Below are 14,424 nucleotides of genomic sequence, written 5' to 3' on the forward strand. Positions count from 1 at the left end.
ACTCACCGGGTTTGGGCTGATTTTGATCATCGAGTCTGATATCTAATCGTGTTCCGGGGCCACAGTAGCTATATCCTGGGAGGTGCTTTTGTCCTGGATACTTTGCCCACGGTGTTCCGGGGAGTTTTGCCAATTTGGCTGCAATATCACCTCCTCGTTTTTTTTTAAAACATCCCCGGGTCTAATAGAAATAAATCTAAATTTCTTTGTACCGCATTGTACACACGTACCAGTAAGCGCCGATCTATTATTTCTTGTTGTAACGGTTGTCATATCATTTGTGCCAGTACGCACTCTACACTTCACACAATATAGATCCATAATTTATGTATAGAGATATGAATATAATTGATTTTTCGGCGACTAAAACAAGAGAACCAGTTAAGCATGTTGCAGCGTTACCAAACTCGATCCGGATGATTATCATCGGACCATCTGGATCCGGCAAGACGCAATTGTTACTTAATTTAATAATGAGATGGATGAAGTGGGATAAGTTGTATTTAATCGCCCCTAGCGTAGATGATCAACGATGCTACGAGGTGTTGAAAGATTTTAACGAGAATGCATCAGCGATCACTAAAAAAAAATGTTATTGAGTTTATTACAGATATCAATGATGCACCAGGTATCGATGATATTGATGGCGACGTTAACAATTTAGTCGTGTACGATGATGTTATGTTAGACAATCAAAAAAACCCAGCTAGGATATTTTCCAGAGGCAGGCATAAAAACACCGACGTGATATATGTCACTCAACGATACACTCAGATTCCAAAAGTAATCAGAGATAACTGTAATATTCTTGCTGCGTTCAACGGCGTTGATACACACACGCTACGAAATATTTGGCAGACATGGTGCGGCGGTGACATGGACTTTAATGTTTTTCGAAACTTTTTTAGTCATGCTCAGTCGACCCCACATGGATTTGTAACGATAAATTTACATGACCCTCGGACACGATATCGTATCGGACTTGACCAAATATTCGGTTAGTTGTAAATAGCCCCTTAGCAGCAGAGGGGGCGATGACATCGACGCGGTCGTCGCGCTTTTTTACCCGACGCTGACAACGCTGGATCGAAAATGCAAAAAGTATATTAAACTAAATGACGTTCCGGACAACCCCCCCCCCCCCCGACGACGACGTCGTTTTTTTTTACCCGGCGCTGACGACGCTGGATCCGCTGAGTGCAGAAGGTATTAATTAAGCCAAATGACGATTGGACAAAATGTCCGATTCGCCCCCTCTGCTGCTGCTAGCCATAAGGGGGGGGGGCTGCTGATAGACTACTGGTGTCACCTGTCAGCACTGTAGACTGTAAATGTGGATTCAGTAAGATGAACCTCATAAAAACTGACATCAGAAATAAACTCTGCATCTCATCTCTCGAGAATTTCATGAGAATCAGCATGTACAGATGTGAAAAATTAGACTTTGAAACTGCATTCAACAAGTGGGCAGCCCTAAAATTGCGACGGATCTTCATGTAACACTTTGTAACATTTTGTTAATGCTTGTTATAATTAAAGAATTAACTAACCCATCTTTTGTAATTTTCATTGCCTGTTACATTAATAGACTAAATTAACACTTGGAAAAATGTACACTACTTGTTCTGGCGACACTTGTTGAAAATTGGCGACAAAATATTGAGGTTGGCGATTTTTTTGGCGACAGCCAGGACCATCCCTGGTTTTACCTATAAACTTTTTTTTAATGTGTTACTGATGTTGCTCTGAAATATATCATTTTCACAGGATCTTATGTACAGTAGTATCACAGGAAAATATAGACGTCTGTGAGGTGCGTCAAAATGGGTGACGTACAATACTATCCTTACAACCAGGGGTCGTCTGATGAAAGCTCGTTGAGAAGAGTACGATGGAATGTATCATTGTCATTTCTGATCATTACTTTGCTCAAATAACTAATGCTTCCAAAGTAATGAGAGATATCGCTAAGAAGTAGATTTCTTAACGGTGAAAGTAAATACTTAAGTGCGTCAAAACTAGGGTTGAAGAAGATGGACTGTTGTAGTGTATGCGTTTTTGTTTTCGTAAGGTGCTTTTAATCGCTTAGATATTCCAGAAAGCACATGGTTTTAGAGAACGATTAAAACTTCGTTGCTAACCTACACATTAAAAAAGGGGGACTGAAAAAGAGTTACAATGTTGATCGACACAAAATGAATGCCGTAAAGCTCCGTGGGGAGCATTTATTATTTCTGGTAAAAAAAAAAAAAAAAAAACTTTAGAAATTTAGCGCGCCGTCTGTTGTCATAATGCCATGCTGATATCTGGCACGCCATTATGACAACAGATGGCGACACAAAGACGATACTGATAAAACTTTGTATTTATATTGTTGCAAGGCCAAACCTTCATGCAAACAGCATTTGGGATGATCTAATTTTAAGATGGCAAGTTTATAAACAGAATATACAAAACTTGCAATAACCGACATAGCGTTTGCCATACGACAAACTACATAATCAGTTTAGTAGTTGGATAACTGTAAGATACAGTGACGTAGATGGAAAGTAGATCTAAGAACTTGCAAGCAGCCATTTACAGCTTGCGTCAATGAAGAATAATAAATTCATGACTAGAATTCGGAATGTAGCATCTTGCAAGCAGCCATTTACAAAAATATAGAAGGAAAGTAGCTCTTGCAAACTGCTAGGTAGAATTTACATCAATAAAGAACACAATATACATGGATAGAATTATGAAAGCATCACTTGCAAGCAGCCATTTACAATAATGTAGAAGGAAAGCAGCTCTTGCAAACTGCCAGGTAGAATTTACATCAATGAAGAATACAATATACATGGAAAGAATTATGACAGTATCACTTGCAAGCAGCCATTTACAATAATGCATCAAAGAAGATTAGAAAATACACGCATATAATTATGGCGGTAATCCCCCTCCATAGGGATTTGAACCCGCGATCTCCTGCATCTGAGGCAGACGCTCTAACCACTAGGCCACCGGAGTGGTCGGATCAGGCCGAATAGCGAACCGTGGTGTGTCCTTCGACAAGGCGTTCTCCTCCAATTAACTCGGCACTCAATAACCTATATGTGGTGTTCGGCCATAAATCACCAAACCAAAACAGAAATTCACTATACACAGTCCCTCATTTTGCAATACAAAATGATGCTTGGATGTATGACCGGCATATAAATTTACACACAAACAAATCATAAATTTTCCGCCAGAAATTTCTTCCCAAAATGAAAAAGCAATCTATTTTGGCCACATTTTGCTATTTCTACGATTGGATTGACTTTCGAGATGCCCGAAAAGTTGCAAAAATATATATTTAAAAAATAGTTCGATTCATTCGTAGCTTCTCGGTCAGGTATTGTTCCGTCAATAGCCAAAGTGGTCCGAATGGTAGCTATCGGCACATATGTACATACGAGGTATGATTCGTGGGATTGACCCTGAAGTTGCCAATACAGTGTTCCTGTATAGTTTGTCGTTAATGGCCATCGCTGTATTGTTACAATATATAAAGCAAGTCCATACATGAAAGTGCATCAGTGCATTGAAAAGCGAATTGAAGCAAATGTTTCGGCATATAAGTATTAATAAAGAATCTGTTATTTGTTGTTGTTTTGTTTTTTATCATGATGCCATTTGTGTCATCCACTCGTCTGTTTTAATATGATCCAATAATACAATTATCTAGTAGGTCTTTTTATACCCATCTCTCTCTCGCTCTCTCTCTCTCTCTCTCTCTCTCTCTCTCTCTCTCGATGGATTATTTAATGTTATGACATTTGGGCAAACTGCTTCTTCCATCATCTAGGCTGTGTCTGTCTGTATATGTGTGTTTCTAGTTTGTACTCATTGCAAGCAGCACCGACTAATCTCCCGCACCTCATTTAACTGGTTGTTTAATTCCTTGATTGTTTATGACAGCACACAAAAATCGTGAAAACCTCATCCATCATTTACATACGTCAACGTGACCTTTGAAAGGCACTTAGCTTCCATGTCCTCGACGAGGTATAGACAACGAACATCGTTGTATATGTATTCTTAAATAAGAAATTATTTTTCTTACAGCACGAAACACACACTCTCTCTTTCTCCAGTATATTATATACATGTAAGTACGAAATGTGAACATTGTCTGAATCAGTAGTTTTTACAGTTAAAACAACTATCTGTTTATTAATACTTTATGAGAAAAAAAATGTCATCACATGTAATAAATTTATGTAGTTTGTCAGTCTCATATCACAATTCCCACATCATTAATGCAGTACAAATTTGGGTTTATTGTAGGCTTTCTTCGTCACCACATTGGCTGTGAACGGTAATTCCCTCGTTGAATCTTAATGATCGCCGAAGGAAATACGTATGACTTTCTCTGAACACCACATACAAAGTCGGAAACGACGTTAAATCTTTTAGTCGTTAAACACGCTAATTACTGTGTACTCGCTTATAAGTCAGGTATAACTGCAAACTGCACATACCCACGTCTACCGTCGCCTAATGCTCCGACAGATTTAGATATGTGCAGTTTGTTAGTAGTAATAAATAGATCAGACAAGATAGACCCTGGTCTACAATCGCATTATCATACGGCAGATCATGGTTTTGGTAGTTTGCAGTTTACTCGTCTTAAAAGCGAGTACAGAGGGATCGTCATTAAGATAGGATCTTCCGCGAAAGATAATAGTAACCCCATAGATTTGCCGCACAAGGAGTGACGTGTTCCGTCATAAATGTGGTGCTGCCATACTGTATTTTCGGTACATGGTTAGCTTACTTGTTAAGGCGGTAAATGGGTGTCAATATGCTAGTGTTGCTCATCATTAAAACGCAGATCGACTGTATATAAACTTTCTCTATTGCCAACAAACTTGACCTGTCAGTTTAACCTTTCAAATGCTTATGCATGTAGTCAACTCGAGAATAAATTATTGCTATTTATCATTCCTTTACTGTCAAGAATATTGCCATTGCCATTGACATTGACATTGCATTCGTATCAGTTCACCTTTTTCTCAGAAGGGCGTGGTCCAAATAAATACTCTCATGAAAGACTTAATCTGCATGTCATTCTGGTTGAGTTATATATGTACCGCTTATAGTTTTGTTTGTTTTTGTTTTCCCTAAGTATATATCTAATTGCATATACGGTTACTGTCAGAACGTATATATTTATATAAACAAAACATGGAATAGTCCAAAGTATGAGTGGACAGCCTTACTGCACCTGTGACGAATGTCATCTGCGCTGCTTATGGACGTGACAAAATTTAATTTTCAGTTTGGTAAATGTACCATATCTATGTTATTATGCTTATTTAGTGTGTAAATGTCCCATGTCTATGTTATTATATTTATTTAGTGTGTAAATGTCCGATGTCTATGTTATTATGCTTATTTAGTATGTGAATGTCACATGTCTATGTCAGCATACTTACGTAGTATGTAAATGTCCCACGTCTATGTTATTATGCTTATTTAGTTTGTAAATGTCACATGTCTATGTTATTATATTTATTTAGTGTGCAAATGTCCCATGTCTATGTTAACAAACTTATTTAGTATGTAAATGTCCCATGTCTATGTCATTATGCTTATTTAGTGTGGAAATGTCCGATGTCTATGTTAGCGGACTTAGTATGCAAATGTCCCATGTATATGTTAGCATACTTATTTAGTATGTAAATATCCTATATCTATGCAAGCATACTTATTTAGTATTTAAATAATCCATTTATATGTTAGTATGCTTGTTTAGTGTGTAAATGTCTCATGTATATATTGGCGTATTTATTTAGTATGTAAGTATCCCATATCTATGTAAGCATACTTATTTAGCATGTAAATGTCCCATGTCTATGTTGTTAGACTTATTTAATATGTAAATGTCCCATGTCTATGTTAGCATACATATTTAGTATGTACTTCTATATGAATATGATTTGAGTAATGTAGGAGTGAATATTTGTTATATCAGCCCAAGTTCCCTTTTTGACAAAAAAAAAGAATTTGTTTCTAATCCATTTTTTTGTAAATGGTGGCTCATCCGATACTTAAAGACCTGTACCCTTATTTTGAATTCAAGCAATATAACGAAGAAAATCAAAGCAAAACAAGAAAACATTGCACAAGAACCAGGTTAATAGCCATTTTGTTTCTAAGAAGACTATCAAGTTGGTAAATATTATTGAACAGTCTCTTGCAGTGACATATCTTCAATGCTGAATTCTTCATGCCTGACAGCCAATGTGATAGGACTATATATACAGTACTCCCTTGTTATTATGTTGTCAATAGGGTTACACCGCCTGTTAGTGAGAGCGCCGCATAGTGCAGTACATTATATAGTACATAACTCTACTATTTAATGAAATGGGATCTATTATCACACCCGTCTCATAACAGGAACCGTTTTATAATGAGTGCCTTATCACAGGTACCGTGTTATAATGAGGGATCTATATATATATATATATATATATATATATATATATATATATATATATATATATATATATATATATGAACGTGTTATGATGAAAGGCTTTTTAACAGGACCCGTGTTATAATGAAGGCCTTACAGTGCAGAAGGTGTGTCATATTATCCTTGGACAAATATTCAAACGGTGAAAAATTATTCAGGGTGGCGCCTCGGCTTGCCATAAAAAGTTAAATCATTGTTGTTTCTTTAAATCTTATTTTCATATCAGATTGTTTAGAATCAAGGCCAAAAGCATGATGGCTATTGAAGAAAAAGTTAAGTCGTCTTTTCAAATATTTCAGTGTATATCATTTACAAGCTGATGAAATAATAAGATTATATAATGCACAAATGCATATTCAAAAGCTGAATGACACTTTATTATCTACAGATGTTAAATGTTGAAAAAAATACGAGTGACATATTTTATTAAACCTAACGAAATTAAATTCAGAAAATAGCATATACGAATATCCACACATTGCTATGTCTCACCTGCTTAACTAGGATATACTTTTAACACAAGAGCCCCGAGTGGTCAAAAGCGCTCACCGTTACGGATCATTGCCATCTCACCTCTGTCTGCGTGGGTTCGAGTTTCGGGTTCGGCCAATGTGGGTATGTGAGAAAGCTGGCTAGTAGCTTCTCATGAGTCGGTGGTTCTTTCCGGGGGTTTTCCGGGTTCTTCTACGCTGGCCGCCATGTATAGCCTATCTTGGGCTGAAATATGGCGTTAAACCCTACAACAACAACAATACTTATAACACCTTCACTAGAGCAAGACATAGAGCTTTCTATGGCCCTCATGTCAAACTTGCCACTCCCGCAGGATTTGGTAAATTTGTTTTGTACTTATCAATAGGCATCCACGTGCTACGTAACAGGACTCCGCGGTCAACTCTATATGAGAATTTAGCCACATTACAAAAGTATACAAAATTTAACATAGTGGATGTGGGCTGACGGACGGTCGCACACACACACACACACACACACACACACACACATATATATATATATATATATATATATATATATATATATATATATATATATATATATATATATATATATATGCCAAAGTAATTGCTTTGTCGAGATTCTTTCAAGATTTCAAGATCGGCTGGACACATAGTAAATTACTGTAACCTACCATTCATGCTTTAGTGAATATTATTTATATTTTAAATTTTTGCCGTTATCGAGTTTCTTGACGAGGACTGCCCAAACAAAGGTGTCCGAGAAATATAGTACAGTAGGATTATATAATAAGTGGAGTATGAAAATTACTGGGTAAAGTCACTGTAACCTGCATTGGTCGTCCTCCTCAAGGTCAATGCATCATCAAGTTTCATGTCTGCGCAAACATAACTGTCAGCGAAATGGTGTTCAATGCAAACAAAAATGATGCAATCAATGGAGCTTGAAAATAGTTCATTGTTAATTCTTTTGGCTGTAATGAGCAGTACCCTCCAGAATGAATATGTTTGAAATTTCATGACTGTACATTATCATGGAAATGTATGTAGTAAAATGTTTACGTATTATATTTGAACGTAAATGTACTTGGGTTTCGTTTCCGCGTTCAGCGTTGCTTGAGGTGGTTCAATTTTAGCCGTAGTTAGCTCAAAATACCGACTTCAGTTTATCCTCCGTTTCAAGTGCAAATGCCTGCATTGAGAAACCCAGTCACCTTTCATGCTCTTGTCTTAGATCTGAATACGACCAAGATATATGTAGCCAAGATTATATATGTATAATCAAAATACATACAACTTTAGTCAAAAATCTGTCTACTTTATGGAAGAAATATTGATATATGTATCTGTTCTCACAGAAGTCGTAAAAAGTAATAGAGAAAATAAATGTGCCATTTGTGTATTCATTGTGGAATATAGGGCCAAACTGACGTAACGTAGATACGTAGCAGAATGCATTGAAAAGATTAACCTACATATACAAATCCAACAGAAGGGAAATCTGAAATTCTGTAGAATTACTTTAGGTCTCTTTTTCATAACCTTTTTCCGAAAACAATCAAATGAATAGAAATACACAAAATCTCAAGGCACACTTAGCATGTAATCAAAAGATTGATGTAACAAAGTCTTAATAATTTTTCCAAAACAAAATTGACTAAATTGAAACATTAATATTCTTAAACCAAATATGTATTCTGAATAACTCTCTGCATAAATTTTGACAAATGTGTCAAGGAAGGCAGCCACGATTTTCATCTGGATACCGCCAATATCTGCTAAGCCTACCTATACGATAATAAAGTACTGCCAAAAAAAGGTATATTTTATATCCCATTATAAGGTGCCTGATATGCCAGAATCCATGGGTAAAATTTTCACATCGTTCAACACTCAACGCATGTACATTCTGATGCATTGCCAAAATAATCTCTCAAGCTTCGATTTATCGCAGAAGAAAAAGAGAGTTCTTAATAGTTCCGTCTTAATTCTTGTCGAAATAAGATTTTAAAAAATCTTTTGTTTTATTTCTGTTTTGTTAACAATGAATAAAAGCGAAAGTCAGAAGTATATAGACTGTCGTTAGAAGACTCAACAGCTGAAATGAAGCAATTGGTGCTACAGCTATGCCTCTCTTTCCGTCCTTATTTGCGTCCTCGTTCTGTGTCTGTTGCCAGTGTTCTCGTGGTGTAGGAGGTTTCTGAGTCCTTGAGGAGCATTTTGGCTGTGACTGTGCCGTAGAAGCTGTGCAGAGGTGGTCCAAATTCTGTTTGGGGCATCCCAATTCTGCTAACGTCACATTTTCAAGGTTGGTGCCGTCTTGTATTTTCATACTTCCCCAACACTGGTTGTCTTTTAAAACCGACTCGAATGTTCCAACATGACGAGTGTTCATTAGCCACATCAGTGTGCAGTTGCACTTTATTACGTTTTCAGCGAACAGGTATTGTCCCACGGAGCTTGAATCGAAATAAGCATTTCCACATTCGAAGTTGCTGATATTGTTCCCACGCTCTTCAAACCTCTCTACAGAGGCGAGGTTTTGAAAGGCCCCGCTACTATACTTGCCGATGGTATTGTCCAGAAAGCGCAGACTGCTTATGTTGTACAGTGAATAAAAGGACTGTCCCGACAGGACAGTAATTCCCGAGCCTTTTATGTCCATTTTCGTTATGTTCTGCAGATGGCTGAAGGCAAAAGGAGCTATATAACCAATCTTGTTCTTCTCCAGCGTGAATGTTTCTATCCCAGACATATTACTGAAAGCATATTCAAAGATGGTTCCAATGGCGCTTTTTTCGATTGTTAGCTCCATTAAGCTCGGCACGCCGTAGAAAGCACAGGAATCTATATATGCAATGTTCGATACGGTTATTATGAGACTGTTAAGTTTAGTCATCTTGGCGAAGGATTGACCAGGTATATTATAGATGTTGAGATCCTGAAGTTTGATCTTTTGCACAGTTTCGCTGTGGGGAAATATCTTGGGTAGTTCCATCAGAGTCAGGCATTCTATAGATGTCTCAGTGCACCAGCATTCCTCGGGGCAACTGACTTGACAGTTTGACCACTGGACCAATTGGGCAATGAGGAAGATGTTCCACTTGTATAGAAATACCATCTGCAACGATGAGATTTAAAAATTAACTTTCATTCTTTTAGGCTGATTGTATATAATATATAACCTCCAATAGTATCGTCATGTTCTGTTGACCTTTTGATTCACCAGTTAAATTACAGCTCTTTTTGTGTGAAAGTGAAATGTATAAATCGGAGCATATCGTTACTAACAATAAATCTCCATAACGTCAAACGCAACGCTTTATTTGATAGGCTACTAAGAATAAGGGGAACGTGAATTCCAAAGGTCAGCAGAACATGCACTTTGATTGGTCCCTGTCATAACTCTGTTAGGGACAGTCCATTCATCTTCGGTGGTGGAGAGAGGGTGTCTTAGGATACACTTACTTCAAGATATTTATTAAATTAATATATTGTATATATATTTTTTGGTTCTATAATTTAGAACTGGAATGGTTTAGTCGAGAGTTTTATTTTTCTTGAGAGCTGGAAATTTTTCCTCAACCCTCAGAAAATTAAGTGGTCGGTCCCTTATGTCTGAGATCTCAGTAAAATCAGGCAGTATCATACAGTCGTTTGTAAACTGAAAGAAATGTAACAGAGTTTAGTCGGATAATATTGGCTGGAGCAGGACAAGAGAATCTCTGACTAGTATTTTTGGTACGTCACTAATGCCAAACCAAAACAATTAGCACACGGAACTGTTTCTCGGCCACATTATCCTCCTTGGTACATCAGCCCAGAGGATCGAACCCAGTACCATAATAAATATAAATTGTGATATCGGTCACTGAAGATAAATCTGAAGAAAAAAAATATTCTAATCGTGTCCGAAATCATTTTCCTTTCATGTAATTATCGAGAAATTCATCTCTGCTGCAGAATAATGACAATCTACGAATGAGACAGCAGGTTATACCTCTTAACACAACTTATATTTTTATCCATTCAGAATAAATTACTACAATATGCTTATTCTGAGCAACTTGCAAAATATTTGTTAGCAATAATATTAGCATAAATACATGGCAGATTATCGCATTTTACTTGTATCACAGTGCTTTCAATGTAGTCCGATAAATTAACCCCCCAAATCTGTATTGATACTGATGGACGATATATTGGTCTGGTGTAACCTATTCATTAAAATGTGCAATTTCGCTGCATGCAAACCTTTTCGGAGCAAACCTGCATACAGTTTAGACACATAGCGGTAATTGGTAACAGCCATATCAGGCGCTAAATTCAAAATGGCCACGAGCATTTACAAGTCGAAAAACATAGGATTTACTCCGGAAATATAATGTCCATGTCACCAAATGAGCCCTTCAGCCGACGATAGCTCCACAGCCGCGAGACATACCAGTAAGTGTATAACGTGTACATTGATATAGTGCAGTTAAAACTTGCTGCGAATTTTAGCAGGTTTTAATGACTAGGTGATATCAGCCCCTAAACGGCATATCATATCATCATGGATGAGGGGCTGATTTATCGGCCTACTATCAAAACCACAAAGTAACTCTTTATAGTACTTGGCTGTCGTATAGATTGGGGATGCATCTTGGTTTGATCAGGCTCGAAGAGAAATATGGCCACAATAGTGGTTACAATGTTAGCGATGCAGATGCTAGACCACCTCATTAATTTGCATGATCTCGCTCATTATCGAATTCGGTCGAGATATTATTCATATAAACCCATTTTCCACGTTAAATTTAAATCGTATCCGATATATTGACCCAGAGCGGTAACGAACGGACGACTCACGGCTAAATACGGACTACATACAACACAGAACAAATTCAGAGTCATACAATGAGTACCAAGTATGCGTCTTTACAAAATGCTGCCCACTGAAAGCTACAGCATTACATGATCAGAATTGTTGACTGCACAGTCTGGGTTTAGTATTCGCTGCACACGAGGTAAACAAGCGATTATTCTGATTTCGTATTGGAATATTCGCAAGTGACCCTTCCCGTCTGTTCATGCGTTTGTGAATGCTTTAGTTGCAAAAGTGAATGTTGGTCTTCGACTAGGTACTGTTTAATGTCCCCAATTATTATAGTTTTTGTAAAATTTCATTTAATCACATCCTGCAAACTGTCCAAAAGGTTTGAATGATTAATGTAAAATACGATTTAAATTATTGATCCGATAAAAAAAAATGCAAATGAGACTTTCAGTGGAGAATACACGGATAAAGAAATGCTCTTTTGTGAATGAATGTTAGAATTTTAAAAAAATACCAACTTGATTACGCTTATTTAATTCCGAGCTATAACACAAATCAAAGTGCTCAGTTGCTATATCCAACATGAGTGCCAAACCCAAACGGCTGTAATCATAATGTAGCTCAAAGCTGAGACTTGTGAATCTTTTGGATGATAAAGAAAAGTACGAAACCAAAGACTATAGGTCATATAAAAGAAAACACAACATACGACAGCTATCGTCACATTTTAGACATTGACACAAGCAATAAATGAACAAAGTCAACATTAAAAACCATGCAGACAAAATATTTTTCTATTTAACACGTCATCCATGAGATATCAACTCTAATATTTTTGTTTCCGCACAAATGACTTCCATTTGACCTTGACTGAAGAATGATTGCCCTTCAAACAGTGCAAAATCTTAAAGTGAATCAAATCGCTCGGTACACATTCATGCTCTTCGTCAACACTGCTCAGTCTCCAAACGCGAAGATATTAGACTTCATCTGATTGGCTGATAAAACTAGCAGCTGTGGTAATAACATAGTTATGCACGCTCGCATCCACTTTCAGCATTCAAAATTGATTCCGTCGTTCGGACGCGCTCTTAAGTATCGTTCAATGTTATTCCTTTGATTTACTTTTTTATTGTATCGTTTTTATACTCATCTACAGCCAAGTATCATGTAGCTTCTGTTAATAATTAATCTTTGCGTTTGTTTTGTTCTTGTTTCATTTGTGTTTTCGTCCAATGTTGGTTTGTGGTTTTGAGAAAGGAATTATTGCTTGTCAGCTTTTCCTTAAATATCTTCGATATCTTTCCTGACGAACACAATTTTCATAATCTAGTGCAATTATCTGCCGTGTGATTGGTATTATAAACCCTATTTGTCAAGGCTGCCATTGGCCCCGTGCTACTAACTGACAATTTGTTTTGGCGTCCTATATAGCTCCACTGGCCTGGTCCAGCTGCCAGATTGGAGCCTTAGGCCTTGCAATAGCTATCAGGCCGAGCCGGGCCGTGCCGGGCCTACGTTTACCAGTTTACAACTATTTGTTTAGCTACTGAATCATAATATTCAAGAGCAAAAATATTCTATATTCAGAGTGCTTTTGATTGTAGTTATTAAATGTCACGTGCAAACACTTTGCTGTTACGTCACGAGTGTACAGTAAGTAGATCATACTTCCATTCAATCAGTAACTTGCGTCAACTATCGACAAATATTGTTACTAAAATTAATAATGCGGTGCTTAAAAACCTGACATTACAAATCATAAACATCCTAGCTTATATTTTCCTTATGATGTTGATGTCACTTACTTTAGACGATGTAAATTATAATTAATAAAAAAAATACAACAGTAAGGATAACCATCTATTACAATCAAGAGAAAAGACATCTGTTATATTTAGAAGCGTTATAGTGTGTGTGTGTGTGTGTGAACCTTTATATGCCTTTCTTAAAACATTCCTGGACCAATACTTAAAACTACAACGAAGTATTTCAACGCATGGTTAAGTCTTTCGTGTATACTCGAGTAAATATATTTGGTTCCATAGGTCTTGGCACGTGGTTATGACAATTGCGTTTGTGGTGATATTAAACACTCTGCTGCTTAAAAACGACTTATGTAAACTGCACACTATTAATGCAACAACCGATATATGCAATTTATATTTTAACTTACCTTTAACATTATTATGAATCCCCTATAAACGCAATGATCTGTCCTCAAATGGCCGGATTGTTTCAGAACTTGACACATGCAGATGAGAACCGACAGAGAGAACGTTTATGCTACAGGTAGCGTTGGGATTGATGGTCATATAATTACGACGTAAGACAAGCAGAGACTTTTCGCATGAGTGAGCAAAAACATCATTACAGTATTGTTCTAAAGATCAGGCACGTGTCTTCATGTATGTTTTAAATATACATGTACAGTTCAAATAATGGAAACTTGTTACAGCTCTCGAACACAAGGTATTAAGTTTCGATATTCATACATTTTAGATACATAGACACATTCTGAAAATCGCAAAGTGTTTCGATACTTCGGTGATTTTCTGGCGGAATTGTTTATGGGATCTTTTCTTTCTAACAATGTAGTCATTAGGAAAAACAACTTGTTC

General features: G+C 36.9%; 1 protein-coding gene across 1 annotated transcript; it reads right to left on the bottom strand.

Moving 5' to 3' along the window:
- Window positions 1-8,491: 8,491 nt before the first annotated feature.
- On the bottom strand, window positions 8,492-14,157 carry LOC149779550 (uncharacterized). Its single transcript, XM_089940264.1, has 2 exons — window positions 13,980-14,157; window positions 8,492-10,105 (listed from the first exon to the last, which is right to left on the bottom strand). Exons 1-2 carry the CDS (start codon window positions 14,055-14,057, stop codon window positions 9,023-9,025), a joined length of 1,161 nt encoding a protein of 386 aa, XP_089796390.1. The 5' UTR covers window positions 14,058-14,157; the 3' UTR covers window positions 8,492-9,022.
- Window positions 14,158-14,424: the final 267 nt, after the last annotated feature.

This window comes from Sinohyriopsis cumingii, chromosome 17, assembly GCF_028554795.1.
Source record: "Sinohyriopsis cumingii isolate HCF-2022 chromosome 17, ASM2855479v2, whole genome shotgun sequence".
Classification (NCBI taxonomy): domain Eukaryota; kingdom Metazoa; phylum Mollusca; class Bivalvia; order Unionida; family Unionidae; genus Sinohyriopsis; species Sinohyriopsis cumingii.